Source organism: Ursus arctos, unplaced genomic scaffold, assembly GCF_023065955.2.
Source record: "Ursus arctos isolate Adak ecotype North America unplaced genomic scaffold, UrsArc2.0 scaffold_1, whole genome shotgun sequence".
Taxonomy (NCBI): domain Eukaryota; kingdom Metazoa; phylum Chordata; class Mammalia; order Carnivora; family Ursidae; genus Ursus; species Ursus arctos.
Window position 1 is genome coordinate 3,921,973 of NW_026622763.1, and position 16,361 is coordinate 3,938,333.

The window sequence follows — 16,361 nt, forward strand, 5'->3', positions numbered from 1 at the left end:
TCAGACCTCAGAGGGCCCTGAATCTTCTTCAGATGCTGCTCCTTTCGCTTCAGTGTCTCCACCCACATGCTAGGCCCATCCCCTGCATGGTGGCCCGGGCTCAGTGTCCACAGCCAGGAGAACTCTGGCCCCTTTGTGCTGCCACTGCCCTTTCCTGCACGCATCTCCCCCACCCCAGACCCTCCACCATCCTCCCCTGTCAACCCCATCACCATGCCCCAGAAAGCCCTGCTGATGGGCACTTTTCTTCCTGCTCCTCATGGGAAGCAAAGTCTCTGAGCTCCTGGGCACAGAACACACTTTCCCCTCCAGTTCAAGACTTGAGCCCTGGCTTGTTTCTGTGTCCAGGCTAGTGTGGACTGGGGCCCACTTCTTCCTTGTCTGCACATGGTATGGGTATCCCTGCCCCATGGACTGCCAGGTTCCCTCAAACGCCGGGCCAGGAGCCTGTCCTAGCCAGTGTTCTACTGGGCTTGGACTCCAAGAAAGGATGGGCAAGTTGGGTGCCTGGGTGGCTCAGTGAGTCAAGGGTCTGACTCTTGATTTCAACTCAGGTCATGATCTCAAGGTCATGAAATCGAGACTCACGTGGGCTCCACGCTCAGCAGGGAGTATGCTTGAGATTCTTTCCCTCTCCTTCTGCCCCTCCCGCCCCCACCAGCTCTTGTGAGCGTGCTCCTTCTCTCTCTCTCTCTCTCTCTCTCTCTCAAGTAAGAAATCTTTAAAAAAAAAAAAAAAAGCAGGGGTGTTAGGCAGGGCTTCTGGGAACAGTCCCTCTCTGGTCCCCTATCCCACCCCTTTCACCAAGGCTTGTTCCTGTGCTAGTGGGAGGGCCTGGGGCTTACGTGGCTCTGCCGCTGCTCTCTTCTCCCAGCCTCCTCCCCCACCTGGTTCCCTCCACCCCAGACAAGGTCTGGCTCCTCCGCCAGAAGTGCAGGGACCTTCTCCTGGGCCAGACCCTCTCCCCCAAAGCTGCCCTGGCATCAGGGAGCTTGGCAGGAGTTCACCAAGTGGGCATCAGGAGTAATGTGCACTGGGGGGACGCTGAGCAGTGAGAGAGTTGGACAGAGGAAAGGGAGGACCAAGAACCATTTTCAAGGAGATGAGGCTGTGGGCCCCTGACTAACTGAGATAAAAGTGTGAGCAGGGCCAAGGGCCATTTGTGCTCATGTCTTATGCACATGTCCTTTCAGGGATGGTTTTCCTGCAGGTCTGTCCAGAGGCCTTTCTCAGGATCCTGCTTGCCATCTGTTTCCTGAGCATACCCACACCTCCCACAGACGGAGAAGGGTCCAGCTAGAGTAAGGTGGCAAAGGCTGGTGCCGTGAAACAGGAACTGAAGCTTGGGGGGGCCCTGGCCCCAGATCCTTCCTACATGTGGACCCTCCCGATCCACTTTGCTCCAGGCAAGGCATCAGCCTCTGGAGACCCATGTCATGCAGCCCTTGGGGCCAAGGCCAGCCTGCTAAGCTCACTCGGAAGCAGGTGCTGTGACTGACGCACCTGCTGAGCTCACCTGGTGCCTGGGGCCCTTCCTGCCAGACGCCTGGCCCCCAGGAGGCTGGGAGCAGGGAGGATGCCGGGAGCAGGGAGGGTGCCAGCTGATGAGGCCTTTGCCTCTTGCACTCCTCCAGTGGTGTGGCTGCCCCCAGCCTCCAGAACCTGCAGACCTCTGAGAGCGAGCCACACCTTTTACTGTCAGACACTCTGGGACTCAGGACAAGGGCACTGGATAGGGGAAAAAGTCCCTCCGGTGGCTGGGATTCTGAGGGCAAAGTCCCCAGCCCAGTGCCTGCACATAGGTGTTTAGCAAAGATGAGATGGACGGACAGGCTCCATCTTGTCATTTTATTGCGTGAGGTGAGACGCCCCGGTACAGAGTCTTAGAGGGAATGCATCTGACTCTTCCCTGAGGACCGTGTTGCTTCTAGTTTACTTTGTATACTTTATCATTCTATTGCTACTTTACTGAGAGTTTTGTCAGGAATAGGTGTTTAACATGTCTTATACGTCCGTCGAGGTCTATGATCTATTGGTATGATCGGTCTCATGTATAAATTTTCTCACAGTAACCCGTCCTTGCATACCTGGGGTCAGCTGACTTGGTCATAGTATGATATCTTCCATGCATTTTGGGGATAGGATTTGGTAGGATTTTTGTGTGGGTTTTTTACATCTGCATTGTGAATGAAAAGGGCTGTAATTTTCCTGTCTTCTGTCTGATTTTGGTGCTGAGGTGATGTCGGCCTCTTAGCATGGGTTGGGGGTGCCTTCTTTCCTGTTGTCTAGAACTGTTTGCACAAAGTTGGATAATCTGTTATTTAAAAATTTGGTAGAAATAGCCTGGCATTTTCTTTGTAGGAGTTTCCCCCCACCACCTTTTTGTTTTGAAAAACGAACCTACAAAGTAGCAAAGCTTTCAACCGTCACCAGACCCACCAAGTGTTACCGTTTTGGCCCTGGGGCACGCACGCTCGTGCACGAGAGCTCTCTTGCTCCGGGTACCGCGTGTATCTGTGTGTACATACTTACACGTACACATGTAGGTTTACTTATATGTGTGTCTGCTTTTTTTTTTCTTTTTGGCAGAATGATTTCAAAGTAGACATCTCTCAGTACTTGACTACTCGTAGGAGGATTTTTAAATACTGTTTTGATTGTTTTCGTTGTTAAGGTGATAGGGCTACTTACGCTTTTTATGTTTGACTGATGGCTTTTCTCTCTGTCTCTTGCATGTTCTCCTGGTGCCCCCACCCATGGCTGGCGAGAGCAGGTGAGTCCATGTGGCTGTTCGTTCTCTAGAGGCCTTTCTCTCCTTCCCTCATGGCTGGGTCCAGGGGCCCTGGAATGGGCTACCTATCGGGGCCACGCAGCTGCTAAGTGGCAGAGCCTTTGGCAAGTTGGAAGACCACACACTCGGGACCCTGTGCCTTGCCCAGCTCCTCTCAGAGACCCTGGGCCTGGGATTGCTCAGTGGTGTGGATGCCCCTGGTAGCTAGGAGGCTTTGGCAGAGCAAGCTCTCCTGAGCCTCAGTTTGCCCATCTACAGAGGGGGTCTAATGGTGGTGCCTACCCCAGAGGTTGTAGGAGCAAAGTTAGTGAGTGCCTACTAGACCCCACTCCTCACACCAAGTATCAGCCTCTCCTCCCACCCCCACAGAAGCACTCGATAGAGGGGTCCTTGGTTCTGGACAGGTTGGTGTCCCAGACCCCAGGATTAAGGGTTGGTGCTCAGATGGCAGCTCTCCCAGCACATCAGCCAGAGGTGGCCACCCTCCCTGGGAGAACAGAGCTGGGTCAGCAGGGACCACGGGGTAGAAGAAAGTGGGACACTGCAGTTAATTTGGGCATCAAATGACTCTGTCTGGAGCGTGCTTTGTAGGCTCTGAATGGCTCTGTCTGGGGAAAAACAGTTTGCGTTCAGAGAGCACACAAAGCCATCACTCCCTGGTGCGCTGTGTGTTTGTGCAGGTGATGGGTGCACATGGAAGAGGGAGTATCAGCCCCCTTCCCTCCATTCAGAGGCTCTGTGGGACCACACTCCAGCCGTGGGGTCAGCGGGTTGAGCCTGGAGGGAGTCCCAGTGGTCCTCAGCCCAGCTCTGGCCTTCCTGACCCCCAGGAGAGCAGACAGCTGGTAGTCTCGTGGCTTTGGAAACATCCTAGTGGCTGCCGGGGAGGCCCACAGCTGCCCAGGCCTCTGACTCTGCACCTCCTGTGAGAAAAATCAGATTATATCAGGTACATAAAAGGCTTTTAATCTTTGTGTCTTGTTTGTTTTGTAATACATGCCTGGTTATATAAAATAGCAAAAATATGAGAAAAAAGCAGAAGTAAAAGCTGCCCAGGCCCTGGGACCAGCCCCCTTTGCATTTGGCCCGTGTTACATTTCCTTCCCATCTTCCATCTGTGCCCAGTTTGTGTGTTTTCCAGAATGCCATCAAGGTGTAACACGAGCTCTGATGTGGTGCTTTTGCTCATGGTGCACACACGTGTGCTCCCGTGTCACTGCAGAGTCCCCAGAGGGCCACATGTCCCAGTGGCCATGGATTTGCTGGGCGCAGGTATCCAGCTGTGTGCCCCTGCGCGTGGGTTAAGCCCTGAGCTGTTTGTAGCCTGGCAGGGACCGTGTCCACCAAGCTGTACTGTGCTGCACGGGCCTTCCGCGCTCGGGCTTAGCTGTAGGATGCATCTTGGCCCAGAGTCCCAGAAGCTGCTATTGCCTGGCAAGTGGCAGGAGCAGGTCCAGCCCGCACATGTGCTGCACAGCCCAGCAGGGCCTGGCACTGCCTCCCGCCTCCCTTGTGGGCCCCCACCTCGTCCTCCTTGGGTCCAGGCAGCTGTGGCGGGTCTGCCGGTCCAGGCTGTGCGGATGTGGGGGAAGGAGCCTCAGCAAAGGTCTGGAAGCTGCAAGAGCAAGCCCACGAGCCTGTGTCTGGGATTCAGGCAGATAACAAGCAGAGGCCAAGGCTCTGGAGGCAGGTCTTGGGCTGAGTCAGCAAGCACATGGCTCCACCCAGGGAAGGAGTAGGGCACAGTCACCTTCTCTTTCCCGTGGGGTGTGAGTGTGTATGTTCAGGCAGAAGTCTTTCCTGCTGGGTGTCGGAAGCCAGGAAGTGCCAGGCAGGCAGGCATGAGATATGAATGGGCAGCCACCGTGTCTGGAGGCCTGGCTGGGTTCACCTGCTGGTCGGTGGAGCACTGCCCAGGAGCAGCAGGCGGGAGCTTCGTAGAGTCAGAAGGCAAAAGGAGACGTGAGGAGGTCTTCCTCACACCTGGAGCCAAGCACCACTTGTGCTGCTCTAACGAGAATCCAGGGCTGCGGCTGACTCCAGCCATGGTTGGTCTGGGGACAGCAGGCAGTCTCCCAGAATGCCATCAGCCAGTCCTTTGCTCATGGGAGAAGATGTCTGTGGAAAGGCCCACACTTGGGTTGGTGGAGAGCAGCCCCAAGCCTGGCCTTGCTGGGAGGATGTGCCCCCCCCCCCAGCAGGGCTTCCAGAACCCCAAGGCCCCAAGGGCCTTTCTGGTCACCTGCCAGGAGGGGCACTTGTGGGCCTGGCATCCCAGCCCTCACCGTCCAGCCCCTGGGCGCCTCGGTGTTAGTGCTGTCAGGAAACAGCTCCCCAGCAAGAGGCCTGCTGAGGGTGTCCTGCACCCTGGCTGTGCACAGTGGCATGTAGCCCTGCACATAGCTGGGAAGTGCATCTCCAGGGAAAGCAGCCCTACCCAGACTTCCTTCACAGAGCACCCCCAGCCCCAGGTCCTAGATGTGTCCACTGAGATGCTCTTGCAGGGAAGGGGGATCATCCCTGGTCAAGAATGGAGAGTGACTGACACACAGGCTGGAGCCAGGAGCGCCCCTCATGGCACTCCAGCCCTGGCTTAGGACCTTTCCCTAGTCTGTGCCAGCTCAGGTGTGGTGGGTGAGGCCTCCACAACACGCCATGGAGCATGTTGGCCTGATGGTTAAGTCACCTCCTGCCCCACAGGTCTCCCAGGGCCCTTGTGAGGGGCCAGTGGGATCACGAGGGTCAGGGGCCTTGGGAGAAAAAGCTTGGGCTTCCCCAGGCGTGGAGCCCCACTCCCTGGTCTATTGCCCCAAGGGGAAGGCGAGGGCTTCAGGCTGCAGGAATGCGCTGCACTGGGGTCCAGCCTGGGGCATGGTGCCACCCAGCTCAGTGCACTTTGGGAAACCGAGGCTCCTGGTTTGGCAGAAATGCTAGTTCACCTGCAAAGCCTGCTAGGGAGAATCTTGGTGGTGGTGGTAAAACGTTTTTAAACCGTTATTTATCACAAAGTGTTTTGTAAACATACAAAAGAATTTGCATAATGTACATAAGAAATAAGACATAAAATAACCCCACACCCCCATGGCCTACCTTAAGAAGGATGTGATCAGTGCCCTGGAAGCCGCCGTGACCTAGGGCCGTCCCCAGCATCCCTCCCAGCCCAGCACACGCGGAGGCCAACTTCTGCCTTGAATTTTTGTGTGTATCACCTCATCACCTTTTTTTTTTTAATTTCAACATCTATGTGTGTATCACTAAATAGTACTTTCTTTGGCTGTGTTTATATTTGGAAACTATAAATAGTATCATCATACTCTACAGCTCTGTTGGCACTGGTTAGAAAAATCTGCCTTTATTTCAGGGTGTGAGTTGAGAGACTGGTGGGTGGGACCCTCATTCACAAAACTCCTGCCATGCGAGCCCACGGCCCAGGAAGGAGGTGAACAGCAGCGTGCCTGCCACTCTGAGATGGCTTACGGTCACATGGCACTGTGGCGGGTGTCTGGGGCTGTCGCCAGCATGCAGCTGTGGACAGTCTTACCCCCACCTTCCAGGGTGCCTGAACAGGGTCTCCCTGGGTCGTGTGCCTACCAGAGGAATCGGGTCACAGGGTATGGGTGTGCCTTCAGCTTTCCAGTGAAGACACTCCATAACAACTGTCCCCAGTTCACATCCCATTAGCAGTTGTTGAAAGCTGGCATTGCCCTGCTTCTGTTTTGCCTGTCTAGCGGGTATCACATCGTGGCTCAGTGTGCCATTTCCTCAATGTCTGATGAAGGGGAAGCATGTTTCCATATGCTTTTTTGGCCAGTTTCCTCATTGTTGTATTTTTAATGTTTTAGTTAAAATAGTGTACATACAGGCTTCAAGACAAATAGTTCCAGGAGGCTTGTAGTAAAAACCAACAGATCTGCTTTCCTTTCCATCCTCTCCAGATTATCACTTGCAGCTCTTTTCAGTATTCTTCATGTACTTACTTCTATATTTCTAAATAATTTATGGTGCTATTTCTTGATTTATTGATTTAAACATTATCTGTTTGCTTTCTGTTTTGGTAGATGAAGATTAAATGTTCTTAAGCCTTTGCACATCCTTCTCCATACCCCACCCATCCTCCAAGTCGAGTAAAAAGCTCAAGTTTTTATTAAATCAATAGTCACTGTGTACATTATGATGTCTCTAAAAGCATTGTTTACTTCTTTTGCCTAATAGAATGCTTTACTTTCTTTTTTTATATTCTTGTTTTTTCCTGGAATTAATGATAGCCCTATTTTTTTTACTTGCTTTGTTTTTTATCTTCATAAACGTAATTTTTTCCAAGTGAATTTTTTTCCACAAATATCCTGTTGCAGCAGGTAATCTGTCCATGCCCCTTTTTTCCTGGAACCCCTGCGCCTCTGCTCCTGGGAGTCCCAGCGGGATGCACAATTGACACGCTCAGTCTCTCTCCTGGGTTTGAGTTCCTGTCTCCCGTGCTAAATTTTTTGTTGTTATTGTTTACTAAATAAGATACCTAGTCCAATGTCTTTCTAAAGCAAGATTTATGAAAAATAAATGTCCTGAGTCTTTGCATGTCTGAAATGTCTCCAGTTGCCCCTCACTTTTGCTTGATAGTATGGTGGGGTCTGACCTGTCACTGGTCCTTTTCCCTCAGCATTTTGAAGCCCTTGCTCCATTGATATGTAGCATATGGTATGGCTAGAGAAAGTGGGTCCCTTTCCGACAGCCAGTCCTCTTTGTGTGTTCTGTTTTTCTGTCCAGGTGCTGCGTGGGTCATCTCTTTAATCCTGGGTCTGCTCCCCACGTTCACTTGCAGGCACCTGGGGAGCCATTTCAGGCTAAATGAATTATATAATCGAATTCTCATTATTTCCTCATCTCCCCTCTGCCTCCTCACTCCCCTCTTTCTGGAAACCTTGTTGGTTGGCAATGGACAGATCCTGCTGGAGAGTGATAGGCAGAAAGCCCCCTGTTTTATGGGGGACCCCAGATGTCAGTACAGGAAGAACTTTGCTCTGGGGCAGGGTCTCAATTACCCTGGTGACAGCTGTCTGGACAAGGGAGGGCAGGTGCTGGGGACACCAGTGAGGGTGCTGACTGTTGTTTGGCCCCTGCCCAGTTCCTTGTATCCCTGAGTCATGAGCCCCTTGGCACCTTCATAGGAAGCTGCCTGATGTGGGGTGTGGTCAGTCTTCTGGGGGGTTCTTCTGCCCCACACCACTCTCTGCCCTCTGTTCATTTCTGGACAATGCCCCCATACCCTCTTTCATCAGACAATAAACCAGAACATGAACAGCAGTGTTTCTGGTGGTGTGTATAATGGGCAGAGAGGGCAGCGTCAGGGAGACAGGAGCAGGGCTCCTGGGCAGAGGATGGCCAGGGTACAGGCCTGTAGCCAGAGCTACCTTCTGTGTCATGGCAGCAGTGAAAGTGAGGACTAGGGTGGGCAAGGTGGAGGTGGGTGTCAGGCTCATGAGGTCCTGAAGAGGCCAACAGACTAGGAGTGTGGGCCTGCAGAGGCTCCCACATTGTCCAGACAAGAGCTGGGTGGAGGCCTGGGGCTGCTGGCCTCTTGAGCAGGTTCCAGAGTCTGCCTGAGCCCTTTTTCTCCATCATAGGCCATGTCTGGGGGACAGAGTGGGGGGAGGGCATCGCCCAGGGCATGGCAATGTCCTGCACAGGGAAGGTGCCGCATGTTCCATCCTGATGCCCTTCCCAGTAACCCAGCATGGGTGAGCCCCTGCTCCTGCCCAACTGGGCCAGCATCCAGGGGTGCAGCGAGAAGAGAAGCCACTCCATTTAACACGCGTGTGGTGCACAGGGTGCTGTGGGATCAGCGTGAACCCCAGAGGCTCAGTGGGAGTCAACGTCTCAGGCTTCACCAGAGAGCACGGACAGGAAGCTCCAAAGACAAGAAGATTCGTCCGCATCTTCTGGAACCTGCCAGATCCAGACACCAGCGCCCTTGGAGACCCCTCAGTGACCCCACCCATGGGGCCTTCAGCCCCCAAACATCCTGGCATCTCTGCCAGAATCAGCCCAGCTATCTAACCAGGCACAGGGCAATTCGTACCATGGGCTTTGAGGAAGCAGCCTGAACTCGTCCTGCCTCACGACTTGCTGTGTGACCCTGGGTAGGTCACATACCCTCTTGGGCTAGGAGCAGAGGGACTTGAAAAGCAGGTGGGCCTGCCTCCGAGGACAGGACTCCCATCAATCCTGGCTGTCCAGATGGCAGCTGTAGGTCACCGGGTAACCCATTACATCTCTGGCCGACATCAGTACGACAGGAGAGACTCACAGCCAGGGGCTCCAGGGATGTCCACACCGGGTCTCCCCAGGACCTGGAGGCATCAGCAGTGGGAGGACTCCTGGCCCTGTTCCCATCACAGGGACCCGTGAGGGTCTGGGAGCAGCTGAGCCTCCGCCAAGCCTGCCCCCGTGGTGGGATGGAGCCTAGTGCTAACACGGGACCTCAGCCTGAAGACCGTGGGGGCACACGCTGGAAGGGGTGCCCATGCTCTGCGTGCACGGTGTGCTCTCGCCCGCAGAGGTCACCTTGGGGCCATGTCAGACTCCAGCTGGCCTCGGCTGGTACCAAGTAGACAAGCCTCTCTGTCCGTTGACACTCAAACTCTGCTTTTCTGTGTTCAGGAGGAACGACCAGGCTGGCCCATTTCCATGTGAGTGATCAGAGCCCCACAGGCGTGCAGGAAGTCCAGCTAACCCGCAGCCTCCCCGTGGGGCCTAAGGGCACATGCAGGACCCGGCAGGGCAGGCAGTGGACACCTGCACGTGGGGCTGCCTTTGTTCATAGGCGTGTTTCTGGGTGCGTCCCTGTGTGTCTACCTGTCCTGGCCTCTTCAGAACCACTTGACGTGGTCAGGATTTATAAATGTCTTCTACTTCATTCCTAGAAAGTTGACCCTTAAGTGAACTGACCTTTCTTGTCCTGGCCGCGTGTAGGGGCTTTCTCACTGAACCAGGGTCTGCAGAGGAGAGCCACTGAGGAGAAGCCACCCACCCCACCCCCGTGCTGAAGCCAGTGGGCACCTCCAGGCAGCAGCTTAACCTCTCAGGCTTGGTGTCCTCCATGGGGGCTGAGGTGCTGTGTGAGATGACCTCCCTGAGGTGCCTTCTGTCTTGGATCCTCTGACCATCTCAGTCTGGACCCTGGGGAGTCACGTTGGCCCCACTTAGCACACACGCAGGAGCCAGCTTCCTTCTTGCCCACTCCCTCCCCTTAGGAGGCTCTGGTCAAGTGAGCTGAGCGGTCAGTGTGACAGAGGCCCGAGGTGGAGCACAAGGCTCCCCTGGGAGGTGGCACTGCCTGAGGTCTGAAGGGTGAGCCAGAGTCAGCTGATGAAGCAGAGAGGGAAGAGAACACAGCTTGTGCCAAGGCCCTGGAGTTTCTCCCGAGGAGCCAGAGAGAGGGTCAAAAGGAAGTCTGCTGGTCAGAGGGTGTAGGAGGGGGCAGGTGGCCCTTTGTGCATCTTCCAAGAGCAGCAAGAGCCACCAAAGTGTGTTGCACAGGAGCTGAGGTCAGATGGGGGGTGCAGGGCTGCCCGCACTGCAGGAGCTGGAACGTGAGCTGCCTGCAGAGGCCGGAAGCAAGCGGTCGGTGCTGAGCCTGGGGCACAGTACACAGGGAGGGTGATTCCAGAGTGAACGAGGGCCTGAGGCGGAGATCACAGAGCAGATCCCAGGCATCAGGGAGGAGTTGGCCATCAGGATGCCCGTCCTGCTCTCTTCTCTGCTGAGAAAGAGGCCCCTGACCCCCACTGCTCAGGTGCTCTCCACTGTCTGCCTTATCCACCCCCCGACCTGGGTGGCACAGTACCAGCCAACGGGAGCCACAGGGGCTGTCCTGTGGCCGACTGCTGCCCTGTCTCCTCAGCAATCCGCATAGAAGGACCAGTCTTTCCCTCTGCCTCCCTCACCCCACCCTGGAGCCTTTGGCTGGCTACCCCTCTGCCCCTCTGCTTGGGGGATCCCAAGGCCCCTTCAGAACTGCCCCCTTGCAGTTTTCTAGATGCTCCTCCCTCAGCCTGGGGTGACCTGCAGTTGCACCGCACCACCTTTGCTTTTGCCAGTTGCCATGCCCACCCCCCAGGGCCCCCTGGGAGAAGTGCAATCAGATCAACACACTGCCAGCAGACCCCTCGAGGTGCTTTGTGCCCCTGCAGCTCTCCCAGGGGGCAGTGGGAGGGTTGGTAGGTTAGTTGCTCTTGTTGGGCCTCAGTGAGGAGGGGGCAGTGTGGATGCGCTCTCACGCTGCTGTCTGGGGGTGGAGGGGGGCGGTCCCTTCCTGGAGCTTCTCCACCCCAGGAGTGGTTCTCCTTGCTCCTGCCAGGACCTGGTTCTCCTTGGCCTGGGACTCCTCCCACCAGGCACTGGCAGCCAGTTCTACCAGCCCTGGAGGAGAGGCTTCCAAGAACAACCTCTCTGAGGTTGACACACACACACCAGGCCTGTCACAGGAGCATCTGGCAGCTGCTGCACTGCCCGCTGTGTCTTGGTGCCATCAGGCCAGTCATCCTGCTGAGCAGGGACATGAGTCATCCTGGGTGCCTGTCATACAGAGAGTCATTGCTCCCGTGGTATGGGTGCCCCTTGCATACAGCACGGGGACGTGGCATCTTGAGGGGTGCATGACTTCCTGGCATGGAAGCAGTTCCTGGGAGACAAGATAATAAATTATGAATGATGGGTCACCTGGGGGTCCTGGGTTGGGTGGTCTACTGGCGCCTCTCCCCCACTGGAGCGGGGGTGGAGTGGGCCTGCTGGAGCCCCTGACAAGGCCTGCACATGCAGCCTGCGATTGTGAGTGACCTCTGCTGAGTGGCCCCTTGAGCAGAACCTAGCTGGCCACCGGTTCCAGGTGGCATTGGCTCTGGGGCTCCCGACTCTGCCCACTGCAGGGCAAAGACAGGTTGTCCCTTCTGAGGAGTGAGCAGACTGGAGGGCGGCCTTGGGGCTCAGGCGAGCCTGTGCCAGGGTTCAGGAGGCACTGAGGCCAGGCACTACAGGACGACACCGTGATGGCCGCAGCTGGCAGACACGATGGTGGCCATGTGTCCTTTGCAGGTTAGGTCACATCTCAGATTCTGGGTTTCTCATTCAGAAGTGGCTGTTCAGAGGACATAAAGGTTGGTATCAGAGGTGCCTGGGGTCCCCCAGGATACACCCAGTCAGATGTGGGGCTCCAGCCTCCTTCCTCCTTCACCCCAAAATGGCCCCCAGTTACCCCACACAACCCCCCTTTGTGCCCTTACCTTACCCCCTGTCCTTGTCTCCTTACAGGAAGTTCTACTACATCACCCTGCTGCGCGACCCCGTGTCCCGCTACCTGAGCGAGTGGCGGCATGTGCAGCGGGGGGCCACGTGGAAGACCTCGCTGCACATGTGTGACGGGCGCACGCCCACGCCCGAGGAGCTGCCACCCTGCTACGAGGGCACGGACTGGTCGGGCTGCACACTACAGGAGTTCATGGACTGCCCCTACAACCTGGCCAACAACCGGCAGGTGCGCATGCTGGCCGACCTGAGCCTGGTGGGCTGCTACAACCTGTCCTTCATCCCTGAGGGCAAGCGGGCCCAGCTGCTGCTGGAGAGCGCCAAGAAGAACCTGCGGGGCATGGCCTTCTTCGGCCTGACGGAGTTCCAGCGCAAGACGCAGTACCTGTTCGAGCGGACGTTCAACCTCAAGTTCATCCGGCCCTTCATGCAGTACAACAGCACGCGGGCGGGCGGCGTGGAGGTGGACGAGGACACCATCCGGCGCATCGAGGAGCTTAACGACCTGGACATGCAGCTCTACGACTACGCCAAGGACCTCTTCCAGCAGCGCTACCAGTACAAGCGGCAGCTGGAGCGCAGGGAGCAGCGTCTCAAGAGCCGGGAGGAGCGCCTGCTGCACCGCGCCAAGGAGGCGCTGCCGCGGGAGGATGCCGAGGAGCCAGGCCGCGTGCCCACCGAGGACTACATGAGCCACATCATCGAGAAGTGGTAGTGGTGGCCGGCCGTGGGGGGTGGCCCCTTGGGGGCGGGGGGCGGGGGAGGGGAGGTGAAATCAGACAGACCAACCCACCCAGAACTCTGGTGGGGAGAGGGTCCCAGATGCGCTCACCAGAAGGTAGATGCGTGCTGAGAAAGGATGAGGGAGTGGGACGTGGCAGCCGGCAGGGCTGGTTCTCACTGTTCCTCCCAGACCGGGGTGTGAGAAGTCAACCAGTACAAGCCCCCAGGCCGGAGGAGTGTGTGCTTGAGAGACACCCCAGGCAGGGGCCAGGGGCAGGCGGCGCCCTTGTTTTCCTAGCCTCAGCTCACTCACAGTGGCCGAAGGTCTGAAGACAAGAAAAAGCAGAGAGTGGAGATGAGACTTGCCCCGCCAGGAGTGCGACCTACACCCACTGTGCACCCCTGCTTTCTCTCTCCCCACCACAAGCCATGAGCAGCCTGACACCAGCTCCAGGCACCTTCCCAGGCTCAGGCCCCCCAGGCAGTCCCTTGGTCACTGGTGACCCCGGGGCCCCTGGGCCTGAGTGAAGCCCCTTCCCTGGGCACACAGGCAGCCCCTTGAGGTGTCCTCAGGAATGGAGCTCCTAGCTCACCCGTCTTTGACGGTCAGGGCCGTCCACCTCACGTGACCAAGAAGACTCTAGTCCTTCCCCTGGGAAGCCCACTCTCTGGCCCAAGGTCAGAACGCACAGTCTGGCTTCATGCTTTGGGTCATGAGATCAAAGCACACTTTCTGGGACCCCTCCGCCCCATTTCCCATAGTCCTTAGGCTGAGGAGGGCTGCAGGGAGATGGGCCCACATGCACTGCCCCCATTCTGTGGGCAAAGTGCATCCCAGGAGTGGTAAGGCTCTGTCCAAGGATGCTACCACCTGTGTCCAAGCCCCCCACAACTGGCCTTTGGAGGTGACCACCTAGCCAGACCAGCAAGACAGGAGGAGAGTTTCCCCTGCCCCATTTACCTTTCTGACCCTCTGAGATTTGGTAGACTGTCCCTGGCCCCGGGCTCATCGCTTAGACATTTATTCAAGGCTCACACCCCACTGTTCCCACAGCCCCGTGTGCAAAAGTACAATCAAGCCTCCTTTGGCTAGAACACGGCAGACTGTACCTGCTGTCTATGAACCGTATCTCGGGGCCATGGTGGTTCTGTATGGCCAGGAAAGGGGACTCAGTCTTTCAGAGTCTCAACTAGAGTTGGAAGAAATGCTCTCAGTGGCTCCCTGGTACCCAGATACACAGTCCTTCCCACCCCAGGCTCTCCCTGCATTTCCCCTTGCCCACCCCCTGCCCACAAGCTGGTCAGGCCCTGTTCCTGGCAGCCCTGCAGATTGGAGAAGCCATGTTCCATATCCGTCGTAAACACGTACCCCATGCCCTACCCGTCTTGTGCTGCAGGAGGCCAGGCCACTGTCTCCTCTGGGGGTGCTCTTCCCCACATGAGGCCCAAGACCTGGGCTCTGGGGAGCAGAGTGTGAGTCCCACACCCGAGGTGGGTGAGTGCCATGTCTCTCCAGGAGAGGACCCACACATGCCTGCAGGCACAAGGGCAGTAAGGGCCAGGGCTGGCCTGTTTGGAGGGCAGCAGCCTCATGGGCAGATCTACCAGGGGCCCTCCCTGCCCCAGGTTCTCTTCAGCCATCACAGCCGTCCCACCACAGAGGTGTGGAAGCAAGGAACCTTCCATAGCACAGGAGATGCTAAAGTGTTGTCAAATGAGGTGGCCACCCGGGAGGAAAGGAAGCAGCCTTTAGTCTTTGCTGGCCTGGCATAGGGATGGTGTCCACAGCTCCTGCTTCCTGCACTGACCACTTCATCTGGTAGCCCAAGGGCAGTGCTCAGCAGCCTGGGATGGGCACCGTGGCAGCCCAGCCCAGGACCACCCCCCCAGAGTGGGTGTGCCATGCTGAGCAGGCGAGTGTTCAAGTGACTGAGTGGTTCTTTGAAGGGGTCGTGAAGGTCAGCATGGGGGATCTGTTCTGACATTCATCCTGTGGGATGGGCGTGCTCCAGGGAGGAGGGCGGGACCCGTTCGTGAGAACTCTGGGGTCTTGCACAAGCACGTCAGGTGCTGGGGCCTTGCCGTCGCCTCCATCAGGGGGTGGTCAATTCCAGGGCATACGTACATGGAAAGCTCGGCCCTGTTCTGCCCCGCTCCCTGGGCACCTGGCCCTCCTCGAGGTGGGCTTCCTGTGTGTGCAGGCTTGAATGTAGGATCTGTTTTGTACATATTGGAATGTTTTAACTTATGATCCGTTGTCCCAATTCACACAGAAACACGGGTCTCTCCTTGGTTTCTTTGCTGCATCTGGAAAGCGGTCCCGTCTGGGGCCAGCACCCAGGCCGAGGTGCCCAGAGACAGCACCAGCTGCTGGTGCCCTTAGGCCCCGCGAGCCTCCAGGCCAGCACTTCCGCTCAGGCCGCCTGCGTGGAGGTGAAGGTTCCTTGTGCCTGCAGCATCTCCCCCAACCGCTGCCGCCTGCTGGGGCTCCACAAATGGGGACCCAGCCCAGGGGCTCGGCCAGGGCTGAGAGGACAGAGGCAACACGCAGTGAGCAAACAGCCCACTCCCCACACAGACCTGCAACGTCTCCTCCCAGAGGAGGAACCAGGGACGGCAGAACTGTCCAAGCAATGAGTCTGTGACCTTCTTGGGAACTGGAAGTGTTTAACTTGAACCCAGGAGCGTTTAAAGCTTTATTTATTTATAGCTTCTTATTAAAAAAAAAAAGTGTTGAGAAGAAATCTTTTGGTTATTCATACAAGACAAACAAGTTGGTGATGGAAAAGCAAGTCATAATCATCTGATTGTTTTTGTCTAGGTCAAGAATGAATGTTAGCAGATGAAATAAACCCTTGACAAGGAGCGCGGGTGTGCTGTGGTCTGTGGTGACAGCCTTCCGCCCAGTGCGGTGTGACCAGACCTTTGGGGTTTGATTTTCAAAGTGAGCATCCGGCACAGGGGTGGAGGTGGCGGCAGGGGGCCTCCCTCAGGTGCGGGCAGCCCAGGAAGGAGGCCTTCCCACACTTTCTCACGGAGCAGCGCTTTGTGAAAGGCAGAGGTGTGCCTGTCGTCCCCACAAAGCCCGGTTTGGTAGCCATCCACTGCAAGCACTTGAGAATAGGACCCCAGCTCCAAGTGAGGCTGAGAAATGCAGACACCATGTGCTTCTCGGTGACCTCTTTCTCCTCAACTTTTAATTTGGAAAGATTGCAAACAACAAAGTGAAAGAATAGCTCGTGGTCACCCATCAGCCCTTAGCCTAGATTTGCCTGAATTAACATTCTGTCGCGTTTCGTTGTGCTGCACTCACACTTGCTCTGTCTGTACACACGTGCACACACGAGTCCACACAGACACGCGTGTACACAGTCACACATACACTCAGACGCAGTTTTCTGAAATGTTTGAAAATAAGTTGCAGTCCTCAGAATACTTCTAACCACACCAGCATGCAGCTCCTAAGAAATGACATTCTGCTATAAAACAACCCCATCATCATCTCCCTGAATTTAACAGAAATTCAGTAATGTCAGCTAACATACAGTCC

General features: G+C 56.2%; 1 protein-coding gene across 1 annotated transcript in view; it reads left to right on the forward strand.

The window, feature by feature from the left end:
* The window catches only part of HS6ST1 (heparan sulfate 6-O-sulfotransferase 1), a 40,543-nt gene extending 24,866 nt beyond the window's left edge, over positions 1-15,677 (forward strand). Inside the window, exon 2 of the mRNA XM_026510243.4 lies at positions 12,095-15,677. Within this exon, the coding sequence (XP_026366028.1) occupies positions 12,095-12,803 (709 nt within the window). The 3' untranslated portion in view covers positions 12,804-15,677. The remainder of the gene's footprint in view (positions 1-12,094) is intronic.
* Positions 15,678-16,361: the final 684 nt, after the last annotated feature.